The 24,648-nt window shown below is 46.7% G+C and overlaps 1 protein-coding gene across 1 annotated transcript in view; it reads left to right on the top strand.

The window, feature by feature from the left end:
* XPR1 (xenotropic and polytropic retrovirus receptor 1) overlaps window positions 1-24,440 on the top strand; it is a 113,655-nt gene extending 89,215 nt beyond the window's left edge. The window contains exons 10-15 of the mRNA XM_050306725.1: window positions 2,029-2,194; window positions 3,748-3,939; window positions 15,791-15,957; window positions 16,214-16,353; window positions 17,075-17,296; window positions 18,940-24,440. Coding sequence (XP_050162682.1) covers window positions 2,029-2,194; window positions 3,748-3,939; window positions 15,791-15,957; window positions 16,214-16,353; window positions 17,075-17,296; window positions 18,940-19,000 — 948 coding nt within the window. The 3' untranslated portion in view covers window positions 19,001-24,440. The remainder of the gene's footprint in view (window positions 1-2,028; window positions 2,195-3,747; window positions 3,940-15,790; window positions 15,958-16,213; window positions 16,354-17,074; window positions 17,297-18,939) is intronic.
* The last annotated feature ends 208 nt before the right edge of the window (window positions 24,441-24,648 follow it).

Genomic DNA, 24,648 nt, shown 5'->3' with positions numbered 1-24,648 from the left:
TTACATCGTAATTGAATCTATTCTGAGTGAAAAAAGTTATTTAGCCCACAGTGAGTCTAATTCCTATCCCAGGCTCTTCTTTCTCACCTACATGCTTAGGTGAGCGATCTTTTTCTCTTTGCTGCTGGGTGAGAAGCCCATGAGTGCCCTTGTGTGGGCTGAGGAGAGCAGCTTGCCAAGAGGAATTGGATCCGACCATAGGGAATGGCACAGTGTCCACATGCCCACACTCTCTGCGGGGAGCTGAGTGGTGACACAAGTGCAGGGAGCCTCTCTGCGAGAGGTGAAAATCTAGGAAGTGTTCAGCTCCAGCTCAAATATCTGCCATCTCAGCACTGATTCAAAGTGCAGTGATCAGCACCAGGGAAGTCTGTGCTCAGGTTGTGGAACTGTTGATATAGGATTGCAACTGATTCTGAGCTGGGAAGTGTGGAGGTACCTGTGGTACCTTCACTGCCAGCGCTGCAGAAGTTGGGCTGCAGCTCCAGCTGTGCCTGGACAGCATCCAGAAGCCCCAGTCCTTGGTACCTGACATTAGGAGGATTCAAATGGCAGCTCGGAAGGATAGTTAACCCAAGATGCCAATGCCAGATATGTCGTGGACGTATCTGTTGACTCCTGCTCTGCCATAACCTTTAGGTGAAAAGCTTCTACTCTCTTAAAAGTTTTGCACTGTTCTCTGGCAGTGCTGAAGTGCCTCTCCCTAAATTAAATAACAACAAGGATTATATTATTTTTCCTCTTTTTTTTTTCCCCAGGGAGATCTGTCTGTAAAGCTGTTTTCACATTTCCTTTGTTTAGTCTTTGTTCATGGGGAAAAAAGGGTCTATGATGAACAGATAAAGAGAGTATCAGGGAGTGATGGGAAAAGGGAGGAAGGGCCTTTTGCAAAAGAAGGCTGGTGAGGTCTGTGACCTCTGCAGAAGCTGTTCTGCAGCTGGGTGCTTTCAAAGACGGTCTTCCCTGATGGCTGGCCCTGTTTGAGTCTTGGGAATAGGTGCCATCCAACACGAGCACTGTGCTTTCTGGGTCAAGATCCATATATTCTTTATGCCACTACCTCTTAGTCCCCCATTTGGCTTTGAAATTTAGGAGCAGAGCCTTAAATTTGCGTTACAGGCTGATGGGAACGTTTCAGTCCTTTCCTGGATTTCTGGAGCAGTGCACCCTTTAGGTTAATAAGGAGAGCAACATAAAAGATCAGTGTTAGCCTGTGCTTTCATTAATTTGAAGGTTCATAAATCTTGGAATGACCGGATGGTGCTGGTGCTGTCTCTGTGAGATATTGGCCATTAGTAACTATAACTAACCGGGTAGGGAGAGTTGTAATCAAAGGTAATGGAGCATGAAAACTGTCTGGTTTGGAAGGAGCAAAACTGCTGTTAAGGCTTAGAGGAAAAGTGGCTTGGTATTGAGGGGGAGTCCAACTGCCAGTCAATAGGATTTCCTCTACCTTTTCTTTAACTCTTTCTCTGCTGGAGGCATTGGCAGATCCAGTAACAATCCTCACTTTTACAACTTCTAACACCAAAGAATGACTGGTGAGTTTAGTAAACTGAGGCATGGTCACACTAGTAGCCATGCTGAAGTTCTAAATTGAATGGACATTAAGTGTGAGGGAGAAGGTAAGTGTGGAAGATGTCAATAATGTGGTAAGTGCCTGAAAGAAAGAGCTGGTCAAAATGAGGAGTGACAGGAGAAACAGAGCCGTATAGAGCTCTTACATGGAGACTGGAAGTTTCTGGGAAAGAGCTTGGTTGGAGGAGACTGGGCTGTTCTGCCAGTAAAAACCAAAAAAGTGGGAGACGCAGAATATATGCATACAGGAGGAGGAAAACAGGAATGTTCTTTGTGCTAAAAGTGAGGAAGTAGTTATCCATTTTTGTCAGCTGAAGTGAAAGATCAGCAATAAATCTTGAAGCATTTCTGTTATTTCCATATTTGTTCAGTGCCATGATGTCCTGCTGCTGCATTTAGATGCCTTTGACACAGCCATGAATTATTCCTGCTTTTTTTTTTCGCTGACAGTTTCGAGTGTTCACTGCTCCCTTCCACAAGGTAGGCTTCGCAGATTTCTGGCTGGCTGATCAACTCAACAGCTTGGTCGTGATTCTCATGGATTTGGAATACATGATCTGCTTCTACAGCTTTGAGGTTCAGTGGGAGGACAATGCTGGACTTCTGGCAGATACAGGTAGAGTAATGCTGATGGCCCATGTGAACATGGTCAAAATGACCTGAAAGACTCTGAGCAAGGCAACTTGCTTTCTGTTTTGAAGAGGGCTACAAGTGATATAGGAAATTGAAATAACAGGCATTTCTTGTATACACGGCATTAGAGACGTTCTCCCTTTCTTACTTCCATCCAGAGAAGTGGAATTTCACATCTGTGTTCATTTTCTAATCCAGTCATTTGGCCCGACATGTATATTCATCAAGAATATAGACCCAGCGCCACTGATTTGAAAGAGAAATCCATTTTCCTGGCATTGTTGTTTTATTTCATTGTAGTTTAACCATATATTTGCCTTTAGCCTGTTCCTGTTGCTCAGTGTGAAAACAAGTTGCCTGAGCCTGTTAAACACAATTTTCTGTGCTGTGGCCTGGTTCTTACATGCTCCATCGCACTTCCCTGAAGCAAGAGAGGATGGAAGAATCTCCTTAGTACCACCCCATATACAATTTGAGTTGATGTTGTGATGTCAGTGTTGTCCATGCTCTGCCTTCCTTTCTTTCTAGCCAGAAGGGCCACAGAGCTGGAATATAAATTTTGACTTTGGCTTTCCCAGTGGCAAAACAGTACCTGTCTTCCTGTGGATTGGGCTGTTGTCTTTCCATTTTAAGCAGTGAATGCTGGCAAATTGTGTTGTCTGATGGTTTTGACACTTGGTGAAAATTTGCTGTGTGCTTCAATAAGCATCAGTGTTCACTTTGTTCTTCCAGTCTGTCTCATCTTTCCCCTCCCTCTAAGACAGCATTGCAAGTAGCTAAATATTTACTTATTAAAAATCAAAATGAAATACATAAAGCAACTGAGAGCCTAGCAGTTTGTCCTCTTCCAATGCAAACAGTGGAATGACGGCTCAGTGCTTTGAGATAAATATCAACTAATAATTTGTCTCCATTTGTGTGAATAAGAAACATGTGAATAAGATTGCTAGTCAGGAGGGTGTTTGGTTTATGTGCAGAGTGAGACAGCAGAAGAATATGGACTCCTTGGGGGATTCCAGGGAGAGCTGGGAGTTTCCTGGTCACTTCCTCAACCAAAAAAAGGCTTTCAAACATCACAGGGGTGACAAAATGACATGGTGCGTAGTTGCTTCCCATCTCAGTTTTTGAAGCCAGGCCTGGGTTTGCTTTTTAAAAGCAAAGCAAAAAACCCCAAACTCAATCCCATACTGAAATATGTTTTTTCCTCTTACAACGTACAAGGAAAATGGGTCAAGGACATCTTGGGCAAAGTAACCTTTTAGAGGTGTCCTGCAGAGTTTTGAAGTGCTCTCCCATTTATGCACAAAAATCCAGTGTCAGAAAGCCTTTTGTAATTCCATCCTTAATTTGATCATTCACAGTACTGCCAACAGTTTGAACACATTTAAAAATAGATTATTTCTAGAATTCTTGCATGTTAGTTATATTAGCAGCAGTGAGAGAGTTAGGTGATGATCTGGATGTGTTACTTAAACTTACTAACTTTTTGTTTTATGGGTTTTAACTCTTTTTTTTTTTTTTTTTTTTCACTTGCAGATAATCAGATTTGTAACAGCTACTCCTACGGAGTGAGAGCAGTCGTCCAGTGCATCCCTGCTTGGTTGCGATTCATCCAGTGCCTGCGCCGTTACCGTGATAACAAACGGGCCTTTCATCTGGTTAATGCTGGAAAATATTCCACCACCTTCTTCGTGGTGACATTTGCAGCCCTCTACAGCACTCACAAAGGTATCAGGGATGCTGGAGAATCCTTTGCAACTCTTGGGGTTTGCTTTTTTACCTGAGAGAAGCTAAGAATCTGGCATCCTGTTGAAGCATTGACTTTTTGTGGTTTGGCACCTGTGAAACGTCTTTGTGGAGAGGTTGTAAAGAGTGTTTTAAGATCTTATTTTAGGTGTTTTTCACATCCCTGGTCTGCTTAGAATTGCACTTACGGAGCGTGGGAGAGAATTTTCAGGTTTCTCTCTCCATAAAGGGGGAAACTGAAATACCTGTCAGAGTTTGCTGTGAAGGGAGGTGAATGGGAGGGAGATGTATGAGGAAAGGGATAACACAGGAAATACTTCTCCCTTAGTATTCATGAACAGCTAACCTGGATCATCTAACTAATCGATCTGTCCATTCCTAAATGTGGAGGCATGTGCACAGTGCCAGGAAAATGCTCTCCCTGGATTTTCCTGTGTGATTCTGTCCATGTTTTTTCTGCAGCTGGTAAGGAGTTGTTTCCAATCCATTTAACTGCAGATTGAGCTCTGATCCCTGAAGTTCCTCATCTCCTTGGAAACGACAATTACTCGATTCTCTTCTTGTTCTGAAGGAAAAAGCTTTTAGCTTCTGCACTTCAGGCAGTCGCCCTGCCTTTTGTTGTTCTGAAGTCCTAAAAGCTGTATTCATTCACTTGAGATTATATGCCTTCTGTATCTCCAGAAATTAGCAACTACACACAGTCATGAGCAACTACCTCTCCTGGAATATTATTGTGGTGAGGCAAGGAGAAGTGTTCAAGGCATAATTCTAGTTAGCATGCTGTTTTTTTGGGGGGGTGACAGGGTTATGAGAAACCTTCCCATGGCCAAGAAGTGTCTGTTTTGACGTAGCCAGGCCTGAAGTCACATTGATGATGTTTGTCAGACCTTGCATTTTAATAGCAGAGAAGTGCAGTGGCTCAGGCTGGCTGAAGGCTGGGAGTTGGGTGCTCTCTGTCCCAGGGTACATGGAAAGCTGGTATTAGAGCATCTTCTGTGCATCTCCTCCCTGCTGCCATGTCCTTGGAGCTTGTTCCTGTTTTAACTTGTTTGCTCAGTGACATTCTGCAGCCCTGCAGTCCAGTTAGTCACCACTGCCAAACCCTGGAATGAGAAACGTACAGATTGCCTGGCTGTGTAGTCACTGCTTATATCTTCTATACACAGTGCAGCTTTGGGGAATCTGACTAATGCTTCTCCTTCCCGCGAGGACACTCTGGCAGAGCCTTCAGTGGGAAGGCTGGGGTAGGTTTGGAACCAAGAGGAAAACCAGCATCTCTCAAAATGTCCTGTTGAAGAATTTTACCTCCTTCTACTGCCCTTGAGGTTTGTATCTGTGCCAGTGGTGCTGCCCCCTGTTCTGGTTGCTGCCGTACACAACTGGTGTCCCCTCTCTAAGCCTGACAGGGCTGTAATGAGGTGTTTTCGAGCCAGGCACGGGACTTGTTCCAGTTGCTGTGAGATGTCCATGACTCCCAGCCTTTGTCTGTCCAGTTTGTCAGTGGGAGTCAATAGCACATAGTTACTACACACAAAAAGATTTTGGGAGCTTTGTGGCCTTTGTAAATTGCACGTTAGCACTGATTTATAAATGTCACTATGCCTGGACTTCTCAGAGGGCTGCCTAAAGACCTTGTCACGTCCCTCAGCCCTGTAGGCCCATTCCTATCCTGCCATAAATGCACTTTCTAATATGCTGTACCTGTTAAGAATCCAATTTTATCTATGTGCTTTACATAGATTCCCAGTTCTTTTTGAACTTGGAATCAGATGGCCTATCATCAAGTTGTTGTGATGCTACTGTTGAAAATAGATGTGGTGCTCACCCACACCTTCCCTGTGCCTGCCCAAAGATAGCAAACACCCATCTCTTACCTACAAAACATCTGTTGGGGGAAGCTATGTGCTGTTAAGAAAGCACTACCCAAAACAAATGTGTTGAATTGGTAAAGATCATTGCTTCCTAGACCTGCTCTAAATAGCAGTATGTAATGAACTTGTACATTGCTGTGGTATCAAGAGTTTTATTTAAACAGTCTTCCATGCCTATGCTTGGCAGCCTGTGACTTATACCTCTGGCATGACAGCTTTTGGCTGCCAGGACAAGGGGGTAATCAGTGGGCTTTCCTTGGGAGGTCAGGTAATGTACACCAGTGCCTGTTCTCCACTTGGGAGGCCTGGGGACGTCACAGCCCTCTGAGAAGTCTCATCTTCCCCCCTTCATTTGAACACTAGATAATTTGTAGCTGGTCTGTAGGTTTTAACTTGTGCCTGCCAGCAGTGAGAAGATGGACTGTGTGGCTGGGAGGCTTTGTTGGTGTGGAAAGCCACCTAATTCATACAGAGTGCACTGACAGCATGCTTGTGCTGTGTTTTCCTGTACTTGCTGCTGGAAAACAACTTGACCTAAACAAATGTACAAATGCCACTTTATTATATTTAAGTGATGTTTATGCAGCTTCTAATCACACATGGTACTCCGTTCTCCAAACCTCCTGTGGAGAAGGATCCCCTCCAGTAACACCATGTACTGTGGGCTCTTGACAAGTATCTGTTTCCCCAGAATATCCCTGTTTAATAATTCATGTTGCTCAGGCAGTGCATAATTCTGATTCTTTCTTCCCTCAGAGAAGCCATTTCTTTACTTTTCTTCCCTTGCATTTAGATGCAGGATGCAATTTTCTCTTCTAATTGCAGCTGGGATGTCAGACCGCTAAGATACCAAAGTAAATTCCATTAGGTTTTCCCTCCCAAAAATTGCAATCCTGTTGTCCTGGGACTAGACTAGTTTTACAGGGGTAACTCCAAGCTCTCATTTTGATATTCAGATATCACTGGGATTAGTGAAGTGGAAGTAGCTGCCCCAGAACATAAACCTGGTGCAGGCAGTGGTTGCGTAGACAAGCGCTGATTCCACCACGGCTCACAGACACAGCCACGTTTCAGGGACGACAGCAACAACACAAGGACAACTGTTGCTGAGCTCCCAGAGGAAGAATTCTCAGTATTTTTATACTGCCCAAAGGAATGGGAAGCAAAGGCCGTGCTCTGCAAATATAGTCCCGTGGGGTAAGTTTGCTCAGGCAAATGAGGCATAGTTGTAACTCTAAGCTACCTGGCAACTGGGAGACCCAGTCCCTGGCCACTCCAGAAGCCTCTGTCTGTCCCCACCTCTTTCCCACCCTTTCTTTGCACTAAGGAGTTCAGTGCTGGCATTAAGTTCCCTGGCAGTGCTGAGTAGCTTTCCCCAGAGCCAGCCAACAGGGTATTATATTGCCTTACTTAATGTCTACAGAAGCCTAAGTGGTGCTGGGGAAACAAATTATAAAGCCCAAGTCTGCAGCAGAATATTTACCCTGAGTGCAGTGTTGTTTTGACACATAGCTACTTTTTGCAGTGTTTTCATTCTGCCAAAAGCAGATGTGCTTTCCATGACAAATGTACCAGTAAAGCAGCTCCCACTGGACTCCAGTTTATCACAGCATTCATAGAATCCTAGAGTGGTGTGGGTTGGAGGGGACCTTAAAGAACACCTTAGTCCAACCTCCTGCCATGGGCAAGGACACCTTCCACTAGACCAGGTTGTTCAGAGCCCCATCCAGCCTGGCCTTGAACACTTCCAGGGATGGGGCAGCCGCAGCTTCTCTGGGCAACCTGTGCCAGGGCCTCACCACCCTCACAGGGAAGAATTTATTCCCAATATCCCATCTAAACCTGCCCTCTGTCAGTGGGAAACCATTCACCCTTTTCCTATCGCTCCAGGTCCTTGTCCATAGTTCCTCTCCAACTCTCTTGGAACCCCTTTAGGCACTGGAAGGACTCTGAGGTCTCCCTGGAGCCTTCTCCTCTCCAGACTGAACAATCCCTATTCTCTCAACCTGTCTCCATAGCAGAGCTGTTCCAGCCCTCGGAGCATCTTAATGGCCTCATCTGGGCTTTCTCCAACAGGTCCATGTCCTTCTTATATCTTGAGAGCCCCAGAGATGGAAATCCACAGGGATCCCTCTTGTATAAAGTGTACTTGCATTAAATAAGGCACACTGACATACCTGGAATAACAAACCTTGTTTTCACTGCTCACTTGGACCTGGCTATGTAGGATTTTATCCTCCAAATGGTTTATGGACATTGTCAGTTGATTTACACGCTTTATTCAATGAAATCCTTGTGGTCTGAGTAGTATCCTGCTATTTCTTAACCTCCAAATTATTCCAAAGTTAATCTATGTGGCCTGGAAACTTGAGTGTCTCCTCTTCCATCCTGCCCCCATGCCTTTTCCAGGTGTTCCAAATGAGCCTGCTAAACACTAGCTGTCATTGGCTTGGGGATGCCCTGGAGAGCCTTAGGTCAGTTTAAGATAATAGGAACTGCCACAGACTTTCTCATTAAACAGCCCGGGAAATTGGCAGTAATTAAAAATACTGAAGTTAACTAAATAGGGCTGTCTCTGAAGAGTGGTGCTTCTGTCTGTGCTCTCACCATCACTTCAGAAACAGGCTTCTCTGGAGGGATGTCTAATTTATGTTTTTGAAAGTCGGCCTAAGAGAAAATGGTGGAATTCCTCTCTTTGCAAAGGAATAGAGACATGAAGTGTCAAGGCAAGAGCCACCCTGCGATTAATGGACTCTTGTAGGAAGGTGTTGGACCGTCCCTTACCAATAGGGAAGTTCAACCAGGTCTGACCAGAGGAAGAATGGGAAATGTGCTGCTTTATCGGAAAATGCAGTGGGAGATGCCCAGGCCTCGTAACTGCTCCCACTGCTCATTAATCATGGTGGCTTCAGCCATTGCCAGTGGTGACACCAGCTGGCATAGCCCATGTCATGCTGGGACGCATCACTGGTTCTCCCACAGTCTATCCCCACACAGAGCCCTTGGAAAGGCTGTGACTTCAAGGGAAGGATGGTGGTGCACAGCAGGGAGGGGCTGGGGTGACATCCAGCTGTGGCACTGGGAGCTGCAGGAGGTACCTGGCTGCACCTCAGCTCTGCCAGCGGGAGCACTGGCTGGTGGTTGTGTCACTCAGCCCTTGTCAATGCCATGTTAGAACCTGCAGGTTGCGACCCTGTGGAGTGAGTTTGCTGGTAGGTGGGACAATAATTCACTCTGATCCTACATGGCTTCAGCAGGAGGAAACGAGGTGATGTGAGAAGTGGGAGTGAAATTGCTTTTATCAGACACCAATAAGACATTGGTGCAATAGTGTATAATGCCTCAACTGAGATAATTTCATTTCTAGGGAGTGGGGCAAGGCAAAATAAGTGGACATGTAGAATTTCCTTTTTAAAGAATTACAAAAATACTAAAAAAAATCACAAGGAATGAAGCAAGTAGCATTTGTAAGATCCTGTTCCTTCAGCTCTGTGTCGGTACAAGACCTCCCATCTCTCCCCGTCCTTCTCAGTGCTGAAAGAGCTGTCAGCATTTGATTTAGGTGTCACGAGAGCCTTACAGAGTGCTTGGATTGACCTCTTGAAGTAAAACAAACTTTGTAATGGGATTAACGGGCTTCTTTCTTAATACTCTCCGCTTTCGCACAGCTTCCCTTAGCACAACACACTGGCAACTCCATCAGGATGATTATTTGGAGCCAAAACATGCAATGTCTGTCACATTGCTGTGAGCTAGGATGAATTTTTGTCTGAAACTCCTGTTATCCCGTGCCCAGGAGGCCTTTGGTAATGAGTTGTGTTCATTAGCCAGTCTTTCTGATCCTTTCCTCAGAGCAGCAGTGGTGTCATTAGTGAGGAATTGGGAGGCATTGCCGTGGGCAAACATTTCCGTCCTGGCCAGCTTGTTAACTCCTCTGGTTGCTTAAACACCCCTCCCAGTGATGTTACTTTGGATTGGAGCTGGGAAGAGTGAGGAGCACCCCGGGAAGTTCTGTGGCAGGACCAGCCTGGCCAGGGTGGAGGTGCCAGTGAGCCTGCGGTAAGTGAGAGAAGGGGAAGGAGAGAAGAGACAGCAACATCTGCTCTACGGGCAGCCTGGGAAGGGGAGTTTGGAGTGATTTCGGGAATTGCCACCACAGCCTGCACAAATGAGGCATAAAATCCCACTGGGAAATCTTACTGTGCTTTACAGGTCTGCAGATGTCAAGCAGGACATTGGTGGTGCCGTGGGGGAGAGGCGATCTTGGCACCCCATGGCTGTGTGATCTGTGGGTTTGCTTCTTAGGATTGCAACTGACAGGAGATGGGGCTTAATAGCTGGAATTTGGAAACTGCTCTAAGCATATCATTGTATCCCTTATTACACTTTGGTGTTAAAGGTGGCTGGGGAAATGGGAACATTAATGAATGAGGTGTAAGTAAAAAGAGTGACCTACTGATACTTCATTTCACAGGCACTTAAAAGGGGAAACCTGACCTTTTTTTTTAATGGAACATTTTAAGAAAAGCAACTGACTGCATTACAAGTGATCTTCCTGTCAGATCTGGATAGGATCTGGAGTTCTGTGGTGCTGCAGAAATGCAGGATATGCAATCCTACGACAATTTATTTTGTTTTAGTGGTTTTTTGGTTGCTATTAGATTTTGAAAGAATCTGCTGTTGGACCTCAAAGCACTATAGAGGTAGCAAATGACATTGTGTCCCAATCCCTAAATTGTACATCGAAGGTCCTGATTACTAAGCTATCAGTTTCTGATTGTGAATCCAAATGTTCTTATTAGTGAGACTGGAGGCAAATGCTTGTATTGGAAACCACATCCTTCTCAAGGTAGTGATTAAAAATCCCCTAATAACACCTCTCAAATGCTAGACAAGCCACCAGAAGAAGAATCAGCTCAGATGTCAGCCACGAACTGGTAATATTTCCTCCTGTTTGAAATTAAGTCACGCTTGTCTGTTTGTGAGGTAAAAGCCGTGAGTTTGCTGCCATGTCTTGAAATTAGACACAGTTGTATTGTCCTACAAACCTGCAGAGGATTTTTAGTCCAAACATGATTTGGGGATTTCCCTGCTCTACAAATGAAGAAGAAATGAGATGTTGCCTCCTGACAGTTCTTCACTGTGCTGTGTTTTGCTGCCTTGCTTTAAATTGTGCCTGGAGGCAATCGCAGAGGTTTGCACAATCCAGTGGGAGGTTCTTCCTGCAAAATAGGACTTGGCAAAGCCTGTCAGTACACGGTGGCAAGTCCTCCATGTGCTCCCATGGATTATTTGGCATTTTACTGCATTAAGTCCACTGTCACGTCCTGGCTCTGCCATTGATCAGCATTAAATGGTGGGACGTGCTGGCTGGGCAGAAAGGCAGCGCTGCTGCTCACCCCTCATTAAGACATCTAATTACTGATGGAGCTCTAATGCTGTGCTGGGAGCAGTGAGGTGTTAGACAAATGCTTTGGGGTGTCACTCTGATGGCAGGTATTATGTAGATAAGTCACTTCTGGCTGTCACCTCGCTCCTGCGGTATGCTGGGATGGAGTTAATGAGCACACATCATCCCCAGGCCGGCTCAGTGCTCCAGTGTCTTGCCTCGCACACTGTAAAATATATCTATTTGTGCTTTACTTCTGCTTAAATCTGCAAGTGGGGCTGAACTTGGCTTGCCTGGACCAAGAGGTTTTTAGCTGGCAGAGCTGCAGTGGCTGGGTCGGTGTTGCCTGATACGTATCAGGGCTTACCTGGCTTACCCTGATAACCTCCGGCTTCCTACAGCTTTTATCACAGCCTTCCCCATCAGCACAGACCACAGCCAGCCACGAAGGCTGACACACCAGGAATGCATATCGAGGGCCATTGTGCTCTTATCCAACCCTTCAATAATACATGGCATTGATTTTTGCTGTGTTGAATACTATATGGTGTTTACATTCTTGGGAATAATTCAGCAGGGTAAACAGACAGTATTCTTTGGAAGTAAAGTCAATATTAAGAGCATTCAGAATAACATTTGCAGTCTCCCTTTGATGGAAAGCAGCCTTTTCTCTTGCCTGTGTTTCGAAGGGGCAGTAATTCCTACAGAGCAGTATTACCTCAGAATGCCAGTCAGATACTGTGGTCCCTAGGGCTGGTTTGGGGATCCAAGATACTGTCTATCAGCAGTTTTTTCAGGCAGTAAATTCTGCTGCTGCAAGTACCTTTGGTTGTTTTCTGGAACTGTGGCCATTCACAGCTTCAGTTCAAAGGTGGAAGCCATCCATTATTTATCTAGTTGACCTTCTGGAGCAATTTGCAGGTGTATTTGTGCAGTTTCCACTGGAATAGCCTCTTATAGGGTAAACTGAGGATGCTAATGGAAACATTGTGGTGAAGGCTGCAAACAGCTCCCGTGGTTCGCTGCTTCCCACTGACCTTGGGGCAAGTGGAGACAGCAGGGCACTGTGGACTCAAAGAGCCTCTGACATAACTGAACACCAGTTGCAGGCATGGTAGTGTGAACATTGAAATCATCCCATCCTCAGGTTTAGAGCTGCACCTGCAGCTTCATGCGCTGAGGTTTTGTGCTGGTGGTGTTTTGTCCTGCTCGTGCTGCTTTGAATAACTGTAGCTCAGGAAGCTGCTCCGTGGTGGTGCCCTTTGGAGCATCAAGTAGGAAGGTCCTTTGTGCCCCTCTTGGCTGGACTGGCAGTGGTGCTGCCAAAAGGTTGCTGCAGTCCATGGAATGTTGAAAACTTGCTCTTTTTTCTTTCTTGGAAAGGTTGAGATCTGCCAGGTGTCCAGAGCGCTTCTCTCATCCTGAGAATCTCCTTCTCTCATGGTTTTTGGTGTTTTCTAGCACATCATTAAACAAAGAAAAAACACAGGATGAAACAGTTCCTGCTTAAATAGACCCTGACATCATTATACATATGCAGAGCTCTGTATTGCTTCTGGAAAACCTGCAGGCCAGGAGTTGATGGAGCCTCTGGGCAGAATATGAATGCCTTGATTTTCTCTCCCCTGAGCAGCAGTGAAGAGGGCTGCTAGGACCAGCCAGCAGAGACCAAGCTATAATTGCTTGCCTGGAGCAGTAACATATTTCTGTACACCAGCTGAATACCAATGAGGACAGAAGGAAGGAAGGTATCAAACAGAACTGCAGGCAGGAGAAAAAGGAGGATAGTGATTAAAGGAAGGGACTTGGAGGCAGGGGCTGAAGACAATAGGCTGGTTCTGATTAGAGCATTTTACTAGGGAGTGATTTGGGTTTTTAATGAATTTTTTTTCAGGAACTGAATGCGTTGCAGAGTGGGTTGGTGAGAGAGCAAGCAGGAGCAAGGGGCCACAGCGTGACCCCAGGTGCCACTGAAAAGGCTGGTGCAGAGCCAGAAGCAGGGAGAGGGAGCTGAGACTGGGGTAACCTAACTGAAAGCATGCACATATCCTTTAGAGATTGGTGAGGTTGATGCCATAAAATTTCTCAATTGGGTCTTTTTCTTCCTAGTTCACCTTTCTGTAGTTGCATGCAAGAACCTGTGCCATGTGCCCTAGGAGGGAGGTTGGACGAGGTGACCCACTGTGGTCCCTTCCAACCTGACCCATTCCATGATTTAGGTTTAAGCAGCAAGATCCTTTGAAATCCCCCCTTCCCATGTAATTGCCAACTTAGGATACAGTTTTGTTAGCCCCTTACATAGTTTGAGATGATAGTCAGGGGCCAGACTGCAGAACTCTGAAGGAGCACCCAGCAGTGCCACTTCCCTGCTCTTCTCCCTGCATCTGCAGGGCATGGCTCATCAACAGGGATGTGGCTGAAGGCATGGTGATGGGTGGGACTGGCTGCACTGTCTTCTCCATGACTGCTCTGGGGGTGTGGAGTAAGACTCAGTTTATTTGAATTAAGGGGAAAAAAACCCCAAACCAAATACAAAACAGCATCATGTAACTAACCTGCAAGACTCAGGTAATAGGAAGCATCGCAGCTTCTTAGGATGCTTTGGGGCATTTTAGGTGTTAAGAAAGCACATACCACCCATTAACTGCCTCTGAATTATCCTTTAGGATCTGGTAGTGGGAACTAAACATGGAGATCTAATGAGCTAAAAATAATGCTGGAAAGAACAGGCTTAGTGTCTCTGAGTCACCGAATGTCAGCATCTGGCTTTTCTTCCTGAAATAATGTAGTGGAGGCTTTGGAGAAGCTGATGGGGGAGAATGAAACTTCGCAGCACAGCCCTCATTGCTAAACTCCAAAAACCTCACCTGTGTCCCCTTCTGTGGGCAGCGGCACTTTAAAAATAGCTGGGGAGATGGTTTCCAGGCAGCAGCGTTAACGTACCTGGGCATCCGAGCCCGTGTTCCACAGGACTTGTGCGCTGCTCCTGGTGACGTCATGGCTCTGCAGCGGGAGGGATGCGGTGCTGGACCTGTCCCTGGGTACAGCCGAGGACGTGGGGCACTGCCCAAAGGCTCCCAGCCTTGCCCAGAAGCAGGGAAGCTGGTTAAACCTGAGACCTGCAGCGATCCTGTGTCCTTCCCCTCCACTGATGTGCAGCTTCGGTGCAGAACAGGCTTTGCTGCATAAGCGCCGTTAATAGGTTTGCTTTAGGGGGTGTGTTTTGAGTGGAGAAGGAGCGTGTGTGTTTGACCTATATCCTGCACGTAATGTCCAGGAAGCCTGAAAGGGATAATGGGAGGAACGATGCCTCTCATTTTCACCTCCGTTAATTTTATCGGATTGCTGCCTTACATTTGGATTGCAGTTGTTAGAAACACAAAGGGAAGGGGAGAGCAGATTGCCCTGTTGCTCCCTCGGTGATCAGCATCGGAGATTCTGTTGTTTTAAAGACACATATATGGAAAACAGTGCTGTCACTTGCTGTGGCATCGGGTTTGGACTGAAAACATTATGCCTTTTATGTGTTATTTGCTTTGTTAGAGGGAATCAGTGAATGGGCAATTGCCAAAGGAGGAGACTCCTGCTAGCAATGAGATGCAAAGTGTCTCAGCCTTCCAAAGCATCACAATGTGTTTTATTTGTGTGAATTTTATGAGCCATCTTTCTGAAAGCAAACAGAATTATCAGATCTGTTTTGTTTTTCCCCAGCCAACTGATGTAGGGAAATGTAGCTGAACTGAAAGCAGCATAACCTTTTCAGGAGGGAAATGGGAAACAACTTGGTTGAAAAAACATATCTGAGGTGAGCAGATGGTGGGCTCACAGTCCCGTTTCCAAAGAGGAGCCCTATGTGGGTATTTAAAAGTCAGAGCCTGCCTCAGGATTTATACATACTTGTTAATGTATTTCTACTTCTTGCTTATTTTCCCTTGCCACCACAACCTCTGAAATGGCCAATAGTAATTCCTGTACTACCCATGCTCTTCCAGGCATTTAATGCACTAATTCACAGTTGTTTATGTTTATACAAACTCAAGTATTTTCTTACTGAACCCTCCTGACTGAGCATTGCCTCATTGCTGTATCCTTTACACAAGCCCGTGTCCTTTGCAAAATGTGGTACTCAGCTTCCACCTGCTGTTCAGAGCCAGAATGGCAGCTCTGCCACAAGTGCAAGATCATGGAATATCCTGAGTTGGAAGAGACCTACAAGGATCATCGTGTCCAACTCATGGCCCTGCACAGGACACCCCAGGAGTCCCACCATGTGCCCAAGAGCATTGTCCAAACACTCCTGAGCTCTGGGAACCTTGGGGTTGTGATCACTGCCCTGGGGAGCCTGTTCCAAATTTCAGTCCCAAGTGCAAAATGTTGAACGAGATGAAAGTGGAATTTAAATAACAATATAAAGTAGGTCCTGGTAAGGTTTTTGGTTTGGTTGAGATTAGCTCCTTGGGTTTTCCCAGAGCTTGGATAAAAGGGGTGTGATTTCCACTGCTCAGTTAGTAGCTGGTTTAAGAAGCAACCTTCTTTCAGTTCTACAGGAGTGTGTTGTTCTTCTCTTTTCCAGCTAAAAACCACAGTGACACCCAAGTGTTCTTCTACCTGTGGATTATCTTCTGTTTCATCAGCTCGTGCTATACGCTCATTTGGGACCTGAAGATGGACTGGGGTCTCTTTGACAAAAATGCTGGTGAAAACACCTTTCTCCGAGAAGGAATTGTCTACCCACAGAAAGTGCGTATGCAGCCTGCTCTTACGCTAGGAAAGCTTTTCATATTTTAGCCAAACTTGCCGAGTTTAGAGAATGTTGCAGTTGGCCACTGCGTGCTACAGGCTGGGATTTTCCAGCAGTAGAGTTGATTTGTTTGAAAACAGAACATTTCTGTTCACTTTGCTAAAGGTCGAGCAGCAAATTCTGTAGCTTCCTGAAGAGTTCTCTTCCGTGCAGAAACGTGTCTGATGAGCTGTCCTGTTCCTGTCTTTTCCCCAGGCATACTACTATTGTGCCATTGTAGAAGATGTCATCCTGCGTTTTGCATGGACCATCCAGATCTCCCTCACTTCCATGCAAATCTTTCCCTACGCTGGGGACATTATTTCTACTGTATTTGCCCCACTTGAGGTGTTCCGGTAAGGCTGCTGGACTCAACTCTTTGTTTCTCTCTTGCATTTTTACTGTGTAACATGAGCATGAGGGGAAAAAGTGCCTTGATCCTTGGGCATGGAATATACCAGACTTTGAAATGGAAAACTAGGTCTAACAAGAATATTTAATCCAAACAGAGTGCTGAGTAAAGAAAGATGTAAAGGGCTCTACCACAGTGTGGGGCTGTGTCCTTCACACTGTGCTTGCGGTTTGTTCTGAACCTTGACATAATCTTGGGGGGTTAGTTTTTACCACATTTCTCCTCAAAATTTCCAGTTGAAATTTCCAGTTGGAATTTCACTCGATTCCCAAGTTTCAAATCTCTCCTGCTTTTCCAAATGCTACTTTGGGTTCTGCATCATCCATTTGGATCCTGCAAGGTTCCCAGGGCTCTTTGCACACTTGTACTCTAGGTGGAAACCCACCCCCACAGCTTCCTGAGAAGAACTTGAAGCTGACCCTCACTCAGGCAGATGCTGGAGGTTGTCTTTAGCTTTCCATGCTGTCATCGTTAGGACAAGGAATGATGGGAAGATGTAGCAGGTGCTGCTGTTAGTCACTGGTTGTTTTTCTCTGCTCCCAGCCTATTCCCAGAGGCACTTTGATGCATGAGAAGAGTCAGTGGTATCCAGGTGCTTTGCCAAACACAGGAAATGCCTATAAAAGTGGAACTCGGTCGACAATTTTCTCTTCTTCTCCATCCAGGCGGTTTGTGTGGAACTTCTTCCGTCTGGAAAATGAGCACCTGAACAACTGTGGTGAGTTCCGTGCCGTGAGGGACATCTCCGTGGCGCCGCTCAATGCCGACGACCTGACGCTCTTGGATCAGATGATGGACCAGGAAGATGGAGTTCGGAACCGCCGCAAGAACAAGCAGTGGAAGCGCAGCCTGAGCGTGTCCTTGCGCAGGCCTCGTCTGGCTTCACAGTACGTTTCTGCCTCCCTAATGCAGCAAAATCATGTCTTGGCTTTGCTCTTAATGCCTCGGGACCACTTACGGCCTGAGGATCAGGCAAAGATGTCAGCCAAAACAAAAAAAAGGAGAACAGGTCCCACGAGTAAACAGATGTGCCTCTGCCAGGGAATTGATCCATCCTTTACATATCTTGGGCTTCTGGTAAAGTACTGGAAAAGAGAGTTCCCTTTTTACAAGATTCCCCTTCTGCAAAAATAGCCTATAGGAGTTGCCAGAGGTTAAAAATGCAAAGCTACAAGAGAGGTTCTCTCTTCTTCTCGGCTGACCATTTTGGGGGCTTATGACAAGGAGGGAGAGGGAATTTTTATACAGGCAGATAATGACAGGACAAGGGGCAATGGTTTTAAACTGACTAAGGGCAGGTTTAGATTAAATATCTAGAAGAAATTCCTCCCTATGAGTATGGTGAGGCCCTGGCACAGGTTGCCCAGCGAAGCTGTGGCTACCCTGTCCCTGGAAGTGTCCAAGGCCAGGTTGGATGGAACCTGAGCAACCTGATCTAGTGAGTGGCATCTCTGCCTATGGCAGAGGGGTTGAAAGGAGATGATCTTTAAGGTCTGTTTCTACCCAAACCATTCTGCAATCCTATAAGGCTCCAGTTATCCTTTGGTTAACGTTCACGTGAGATTTCAGGCTCCTTCCTCTCTCAGACCTAAGCCCCTACATTTTTTTCTTCCCACCTGTCATTCCTACACCCCGAATGCTTCCCCTGAAGGTGTTGACTGCCTGTCTTCCCTGCAGTGTCTGTACTCTGAGCATCATAGGGTACTCCAGTGTCCCTCCTGCCCCAGCTGCACAGCTGCAGAGCCCTACCCTTTGACCAGGGAACAAGCTGGGACTCCTGGGGAATGCACAGCGGGTCAGGAGTGTTGTGCAATCTCTCTGTGCAGCGCTGCATGGGAGGGGTGGGAAGAGGAGGAGGAGGCTGTGACTGTCAGAAGGGTGTGCTCTGGCCTCAGCCACAGCCCTTGGGCTGTGCTTGGCTCATATCTGTGTTGGCCTAAAGTACACAGATGGGACCAATAACAATAGCCTGCTAGAGACTGAAAAGCTTTATGCAGAAGGGATGTGGGCCAAAGCCTGGTCAGATTCCCTATAATCATTCCCGTTTACCCCTCAGACACACGGTGAATGGAGATGTGAGTGACATATCCCAAAAAGAATTTGCTGCTCTTTTGAGCAGCCCAGTGGCAGATCAAGCAGGATCTCTACTGCAAGGGTTTGCTGGAGCTTTGTGGGGAGGCCCAGATGGATGCTCCACACCCAACAGTGCCACGGTGTCCTTGGCCATGGGATGTCACAGCCTGGCAGGTGACACTGGCTGTGGGCACAGGGTGGCCGGTGTGGTGTGGCATAGGCAGCGCCACAGGAGGAGGATGCTGAGGGACAGCTGGGGCATCTTTATAAGGCTCTGTTATTCCCAGTGGGAGTGGGAGAGTGTGAAACAGTTCCAGTAGCTTGTTTATTCCCTCTCTGCATAAGAAAGACTTTTATTTTTCCCATTTTCCCCCAAGTGCGCTGTGGGTTTACTGCCTGCGTGTTGTAACGGGGCGTTTCTTCTCCCCAGTGAGAGTTTTCCATTTGTTTTTTCCAGGTCCAAGGCTTCTGACACGAAGGTATTGATAGAGGACCTAGCAAACGAAGTCAACACATGAGATGGCCACGTTCTCTTATTCCACATCCTTTGTTTTCTCATTCTGTTCCCTTCTTCCCCAAGTAACCCGAATCTCTGGTACAGTTCCAGCTGAAAACAGGAGAAAACACTGAACACGTTTTCCGAGCTCTTCCAGACCAGATCCTATGGACTCCAAAAAGCTCACTGTGTTTCGTTTCTTTTCTTCTGGGTTAATTTTAATGTTCTATTTTAAACAAACAAACAAAAAAATAAAATATTTTACTTTGTTTTGCCAATAAAGAGGACAGTTCAGGAAAGAAGGATTGTTTACAGTCTCAACAAGGACATACAAACCTTATCTGGATAACGAAGCATCATAGGAACTCCCTCATGGGACAGTGCCGAGAGCACACTCAGTTTCTGCTTGGTCCGGTTTTGACTGGTTGAAACCGGACTTAAGTTTTTAAATCTGATTTTTTGGTTGGGGTTTTTTTGTTGTTTTTTTTCCGTCATATCCAGCGCTGAGGCACTGGCTGCACTTGCAGGGAAAGTGCACTTAGAGCAGTATCTTCATTCATGAAGCTACTTTTTAATTTGATGTAACTTTTCTTATAATTTCTTTGGAAATACGATGTATCTGTTGCATATAGTTTTCACATTATTTATGAAACTTAATAATCATATGAGAGTGACTTTGAGTCCTGTGCAATGAAGGTTGTAACAGTAAAACAAAGTGGGGAATGTAGATCTTCATCTCCAGGGTCGTGGGGTAATACCCTGCAAATACCCCTCTCATGAGACAACTTGCACCTATGTGTACCTTCTCTCTCTCTTTCTTTCTTTTCAATTTTATTTTAAACCAAAGTTTCTCTTTCTGATATTTTTTTTTTTTTAGTTGCTGCTACTGCATCTGGGCATGTCTCTTGTGCCAGTTCAAGGCCAGCTTTTCCATGCAGCTTTGTGACAGAAGTGCAGATGATCTTAAGATGGTCCTAAGGAAAGGAGAGTTGGTTCCCACAAGCAGCACAAAACGCTGGGCAAACAAAGGCTTCAAAACTTCATCCTCCTGATCAAAAAGTACTTTTCAAAGCCTTAATGATCCTTAGGTGACATGAGGGCATCCCAGTTTGAGCTGAGAGCTTTTTGGGTATTCTGCAGCAGCTCAGCACAGCAAAGGGGACAAGGTGAGGAGGTGTGGGACAGGGAGGAGGAGGTTCAGCAGGCTGGAGTTTCAGCAGGGAGTGGTGGAGTGTTTCAGGGAGCATGGAAAGGGCTGTGGTGTTGCCCACCTGATGGGAAAGGTGAGATATAAAAAGGCTCTTCCTGTGGCTTCTGGTTTGGCATGAAGCTGCTGTTTGCTATCACAGTGAGCTGCCCTGTGGCTCAGCTGTTGCTCCTACTCCTTGCCTCATTTGTTATCCCAGCTGGACAGGGCAATACTGTTGAGCAGACTTAGGTGAAGGACAGCTGTATTGCTGAGCAAATTATGTTGGAAGAGTGATGGGAATTCGATGGTCTCATCAGTCTCTCCTGCTGTGGGATGGCAAAAACGGGGGCCCGCAGAGTCTTGCTGTCCTTCCTCTGGCATACCATGTTCTCTGTGGGTCTGAAAGGAGGAGTGAAACTCCTGGAGTAGGATCCTTGTGTTGATGTCTCTCCGGTGACCTGCCTCTGGTTTGGGTGATGGAATTGCAGGAATCTCTGCTCAGTTGCTGTTTGGTGGTTGCTTTCTTTAATTAGCTGTTGGCATGGCTTCTCCAGCAGATGATACATTGCATTTCCTCCATTTTCCTGATGTACCTCTTGCCCAGAGGAACTGAAGAAGGAAACTTGTTTCTCTGCATTTAATTGGACATAAATTAAAACTCAGTTGTGGTCCTCTCACCTCCCACCGTGTCAGGCTGCTCTGGTAGGAGGACAGCTGGACGAACAGAGGTCATGCTGGTCCCCGCCTCTCAGTGCCCAGAAACCTTTTTTCCTGTATTTAACTAACTCCCTTAGGTCTGTTGATTGTACTGAAACAGAGCATTCCCCTTTGTACTGCAGTGGAGTCTGAAATATGAAGCCCCTTAAATTATTTGAGGTTCCTAATTTACATTGCAGCAGTTGGTGCTCATGCAGGTGTTTCCAGAGGTGGGGAAGCAGCACAGCCATACCTGCCATGGGTATGGGGGCATTAGGGGAGGGCAGCTGCACCAGGAGGGGACAATCCAAAATTATTTGGATTAATTAAAATCAAGTAACACCACTGGTGTTACTTAAGCAAGTGGGGTTTTATACTAAGAAATTGAGCTTTACTAGTAATTTGTCCTTTCAGAGGGGAGTTAAAAATACAGAGAGACTTTGTCAGCAATTTGGTCTAGTGGAAGGTGTCCCTGGCCAGGGCAGGGGCTTGGAGTTGTGTGGTCTTTAAGGGCTTTCCAACCCAAACCATTTCATAGTTCTGTGATTTGGAAGTGATGCCAGTCCCCTGGGAGCACTCTGCCTTCCTCAGCTGGGCTGAGGAGAGTAGGGCATGGCTGGGTGGCCTGTGTCCATCTGTCCGTTCTAGTGCTGCTCTGTCCGACCCCCCCACTTCCCAACCTGGTGGGGAGGGTCAGGGTACAAGTGATTAAATTCTTACTCTGTAGTTTACCCAAACCCTTACAGGAAACAAGAATTCAGCATGTCCATCTGCTCTGCTCCTTGCTCTGCTCTTTCCCTTCACTTCTTCTCTGTCTTTGCTGGCATGAAAAGTAAGAAAAAATAAAAAAGGGAGGTGGCATGCTGCAGCTAGCAAACATTATCTCCTAAAATAAAACATCTTCCCTTTTGGCAGTGAAGATGCTATCTCGGGGGAAAGCAGCCTGAATTCCCAGAAGTGTGTGGCTTTTAAAGGCTCCTAGCTCCCAGCCCTGTGTCTGCCTGTTCCCTCCCTTCCAGAGATTTCTGAGAAGTCAGGCGTGCAGATTCCTCCTGAGAGCGAGCACTAAAGTCGGGATGCCTCCGAGTCTACGAGAACATCTGGCCAATAAAGGGAGACCTAATGAAGCAAAGCAGATGGTGAGAGAAAATAGCCCCGTTGCTCCTTGGGAGGGCAGCAGGAGCGAGGGGAGAGGGGCCATTCCCAGGGTGGCTTCACTTCCTGAGCCAGGCTTTGCTAATGGGTGCTTGGAAACACTCCTGGAGGGATAGTAGCAGGGTAGCAGTCCAGAAGGATTCAGAGCAGAGTTAAAAGGATCTGGGGGAGTTTTATCCAGCACTTTAGTTGTTGGGATACAGCTGGATGGGAAGTGGAAGCTGAGGCAGGTCTGTGCTGTGACTTTTTGATGTTGGGCTCTGCCTCACCTCATAGTTTAGTGGCTTTCAGAGGTTGTGGTGGTGTGGAGCTGCCTTGGTGTGGTGAAACTTCTGGTCCAGTCCAAGGGGAGGAGATGCCCTTTGAACTTCCTTCTCCATGTTGATTCCCTATTACTTTCCATTCTGCTGCTCCTCCAGGGATTTTTGAATGGCAGGGGGTTTAGTGTTGCAGCATCCAGTTTATTTGCTAGCTGGGGTTCCCTGCACGGCTTTGGGATGGTGTCCCTGTCCTTGGACAGGGTGATGCCATGCACCGTGGGTGCACTCCTGAGGGGACAGCTGGTCAGGTTTGGGATCTGTGGACTCAGCAAGCAGGAGCAGGAGCTGTTCCATAAATGGGAACCAATGCTGTCCCACCACATTTTAAAAGAAATGCATTTGCAGCGCTGCAGCCTCTGTGTATCCGATAAGCTCCTATCTATCGCATCCAGGTGCATTCTCCAAGTCAGCTGGTGCTCATCCTGCACCTTTCCAAGCCCTCATCATTCTGTTGATGTGTTTGCTGTTTGTCCAGTGACAATGAAAGGGGATGAAGGGCAGCAGCCTTTATCGTGAACGTCTTGGATTGGGGGAGATCTCTTGTGGAAATCTCAGCAGAGTTGGATTTTGCTGCTCCTACTTCCCTAAAAACATCTTGTGCTGCTTGTTCTGCCTCCATGCCAGCACTCAGCCACTGCTGCAGTGTGGCAGACAGGGAGGGAAAGCATGTTCCTGGTTCAGGAGGTAACAGTCCCTGGGTATTTTACCTTCCATTGACAAAGGAGAGGGTGTGAAGCCTTTGAACTTGGCCTGTGTTTTGCACCACTGAGTGGATTTGGCCTTGTCCTGCAGGGATGCTGCTGTGCACCACTTGCTGGGACACAGTGTGTGCTCCAGGCTTTGGGCGTTGTGTCCCCAATGTTGGGCCATCACACTGGGATGTGTCCTGTGACTGGGACAAGGCTTGGCTCCAGTTGGGAACACAAAAGTCCCTTTGCTCACACACTGCATCCTGGCTCCATGTCCTCCCTCCTCTCCTCTGCCCTTCTGCTTTGCACTCGCAGGGGGAAGATGATCTTCTGCCTTAAGCTTTTTTTTTTTTTTTTTTTTTTAAATATATATTTTTATTCCAGAAGGCGATCAGATTGTTTTGTCTCCTTTGAAAAGAGGGGCTGGGGCTCCTGGGGGAAGAGTGAAAAATCCCTACAGTACCTCTGCAGCAGTCACGGCTGGGCTCAGTGGCTGTCACCTCATCAAACCTTGCCTCTTTTACATGACACCATCCCAAATTCTGCACCTTGGAGCGAGCTGTCACCTGCCACTGCGGGGTTAAACCAGTGTGTCAGCATCCCTGGGGTTCTTTGGTCCCTGCTGCAGCATTCAGGCTGCAAGGAAAGGAGAGGAAAGGGACAGCAACCTCGGTGTACCCAGATGCCAATGCCCCAGCCCTGTTCCTGGTGGGAGTCAGAGCCCGCTGTGGCCCTGGCACAGCTGTGCCATGGTGGGCAAGAGGCACCGACCCTGCCTGACAGTCCCTCAAGCTCTAGAAACCAAATTGCAAACTCTTCAGAGGAGAAATTCGGCATTCTGGTAGAACTTGTGATGACCTCTCCATCCCATAGGTCCTCCCGGCGAAGGATCGGCATTGGAAGGGGCCCGGGGTGGAAACGCTGAAGTTCCCCCTGGGTCCCACTGCCGCCTTCCCCTCCCGTTCCCCGCTGTGTTGGTCTAAATGATCTTTCTATGAAGCCCTGTAGATGTCAAAAGTAATTATGGAGTGTGATTAGTCCTCTGTGGGTGCTTTCTTTCTTCCCTCCTCCTTTCTCTTTTGCTATCCCCTTCTCCACTCTTCTGTTCTGGCTCAGTGGAAAAGGTGAGGACAAAGAATTGCCGCTTGCTTGGACTCATGATGTATCTGTGACTGCGCTATTAGCTGTCTCCTCCTTCCTCCCCCAAATGGATATAATTTTCAAAGTGTGAAATTCCCTTCTTGATAAGTAGGTTTTAAAAAAAAAAATAACTGCACAATGTGATACTGTTTCATAGTTTCTAGGTGGTTGTATAAAGCAAAGTTACTGTGATTGTGTTTTTTCAAAGGAAAAAGTGATTGGTTACAAAATCTGTCCTTTTTTCATTATTACAAGCTCTTTGTTTTCCAATGATCTGATGGCTCTTTTGTCCCTGGTCTCTATGTGTCTTCCCATGTCCCAGCCCTGTGCTGCATCCACCCATGGAGTATTGGCTCCCACTGCTCTGTGGCAACGCTGCTCTTGCATCTTTGGGAGCTGTGGGATGTTACTGGTGGCTGGAAGTGGGGAACATCCATCTCCTGGGAGGAGGTGGAGGTGCTTGGAGGAGAGAGATGTCTGA

Source organism: Myiozetetes cayanensis, unplaced genomic scaffold (genome assembly GCF_022539395.1).
Source record: "Myiozetetes cayanensis isolate MyiCay16 unplaced genomic scaffold, myiCay2020 scf12, whole genome shotgun sequence".
NCBI lineage: Eukaryota > Metazoa > Chordata > Aves > Passeriformes > Tyrannidae > Myiozetetes > Myiozetetes cayanensis.
This window is presented reverse-complemented; position numbering and strand designations above follow the sequence as displayed.